Consider the following 2,208-nt stretch of genomic DNA (forward strand, 5'->3'; position numbering starts at 1 on the left):
CACACACACACACACACACACACACACACACACACACACACACACACACACACAGGCAAGAGATTGATTGTCACACAAAGCCCACAGGACAACAAGATATCAATATGTTCTGCATATGCATAGCAGTATGCACACACACAGTGTGTGTGTGCGTGTGTGTGTGTGTGTGTAATAAAATCACTTCAAAATAATAACTTTTAGATATCCACTTATGTCTGACTGTGTGACATTGTCAATACCCCTGCCTCCCACCCAAGAAATATATATATATTGGTGTATGCAGGTCTTTTTTTGTTTGTTTGTGTGCTTTGTTGATGGCACGAATGAAAGGCCCCCACCTCCCCACTGAAAGCTGTTGCGCTGCATTCTCCTATTTAAACACATTGTATTGACAGCTTTCCCCTTGTAATTAAAGAGTACTGAAGAGCTGGCCGTCTTCCAAGACAAAGTTCAAAAGATGGGTCATGAGAGGAAGAAGGTGTGTGTGAGCGAGTGTGTGTGTCAGTCAGCTGTCGATGCAGCTGGACACATCAGAGACGGGGCTTTATCGACAGATTTTGGGCTCTAATGATTTCACTTTATTTAACAGGCATCTGAAGAGACAACTATGCTAATTATAAAAGGGATTGCCACTTTGTTTGGGGGGTGGAATTCAGATTGAACATGTCTGTGTGCGTTTGTGCTAAATCTCAGTGCTTGTGTGCATGCATAAAATATGTGGCGACTAGCGGAGTATGACAGGACAAATGTGTGGGTTTGCCAGTGGAAGTGGGACACTCGACAACTCCTTGTTGTTAAAGGAAGAAAAACATCCTTATGTTTAAGTACGCATCATGTTTCACAAAGCTGTCTGCGTGTGTGTTTGTATGCACACTACTGAAATCTGTCCTCTGATGTTTCAGCCTAAATGAGCCCCACGGGACTGAAAATTCCTTGGATTAACTCTCCTCCAACAGTCGAACACTGATGTGCACACAGACAACAACGGCTAGGAGTGAACAGTTTCAAACCTGAGTTAGCCAAAGCGATGGCCTTTAGAGTGACAAATTCCTCCTTCTCCAGCTTCATAGCTTTGTATTTCTTGACCAGCTGAAGGATGGCGTTGTTCAGGTCCAGAAGTCCAGCTAGCTTTGACTGGTCCTCATCCATGATGTAATCTTCAGCATATACCAGCTGAGGAGGAGCACAGAGAGGTTGGAAATTTAAATGCGCTCCTGCATGACTAATGAGAGCGAGGAAGAGAATGGAGTTGAAACACTCACCTTGTCTTCAAAAGACAGGGAGCGGTAAACAACGCGCAGAATTAAAATCTCCATCCATGCACTCTGCAGTAGACTCATCTGGTCTGCCAAAGACAGCGTGGAGAAACCTGGGAATGAGAAAAGGCAAGCAAAAAGCACAGGTCATTATTGTTTTCAGTTTTTGTTCCAACTCACAGCAGAGAGGTTAGAGATCGACGGAGAATTTGTTTAATGAGAATTTTGCATTTTCTGTTTCTGTTGATGCAACTAACTCCAGCTAGCTGTTCCTATAGGTCAGGGGTGGGCAATCCTGGTCCTCGAGGGCTGCAGTCCTACATGTTTTACACTTTTACCTGCTCCAACACATCTGATTCAGTCACTGAACTGCCTCTTCCAAGTTCTGCTGTACGGAGGACCAAAACTGCCATAATTAGAATTAAAAGCAGAAACATATAAATGAACCTTTAAATAAATAAATACGTTTAAAATGCACCAAATAAAAAATAACTTTACCTCAAGTTTTATAATTTAATTGACCTTCATATTTATTTTTCCAGCTTAGTTCCAATAAATTGTATATTTTAACACATAATTTAATTTTTTACAGTTTTTTTAAATAAATATTTTTATATAGTTTTTCCTTTCCTTTTGTACATGCATTTGGTTCTCTTAAATGCTTAAATTTGATTATTTTTATATGATTTTTTTAAAATAAAGGCAGAGGTAATCCTCCTTGCCTTTGTTTTAAACTAAACTTTAAACTTTTAGCTAAATTGAGGGACCATAAGCATGCAACACATAGAAATAAAAAGACTTACTGGAAAAAAATGTAAACACAATTAAGTATAAACATTTAAGAGACACAACAAATGCATGTACAAATGATTTTTTTAAAATAAAGGCAGAGGTAATCCTCCTTGCCTTTGTTTTAAACTAAACTTTAAACTTAATTCAGGCACCACAAGCA

The 2,208-nt window shown here is 39.4% G+C and overlaps 1 protein-coding gene across 5 annotated transcripts in view; it reads right to left on the bottom strand.

Moving 5' to 3' along the window:
* esrrga (estrogen-related receptor gamma a) overlaps positions 1–2,208 on the bottom strand; it is a 96,953-nt gene that overhangs the window by 10,400 nt on the left and 84,345 nt on the right. For all 5 annotated transcript variants that reach the window (XM_014017212.1, XM_014017213.1, XM_014017211.1 and 2 more), the window contains exons 7-8: positions 1,263–1,369; positions 1,011–1,173 (exon numbers count right to left, since the gene is read on the bottom strand). In XM_014017212.1, coding sequence (XP_013872666.1) covers positions 1,011–1,173; positions 1,263–1,369 — 270 coding nt within the window. The remainder of the gene's footprint in view (positions 1–1,010; positions 1,174–1,262; positions 1,370–2,208) is intronic.

The sequence above is a fragment of the Austrofundulus limnaeus genome, unplaced genomic scaffold (assembly GCF_001266775.1).
Source record: "Austrofundulus limnaeus strain Quisiro unplaced genomic scaffold, Austrofundulus_limnaeus-1.0 Scaffold163, whole genome shotgun sequence".
Classification (NCBI taxonomy): domain Eukaryota; kingdom Metazoa; phylum Chordata; class Actinopteri; order Cyprinodontiformes; family Rivulidae; genus Austrofundulus; species Austrofundulus limnaeus.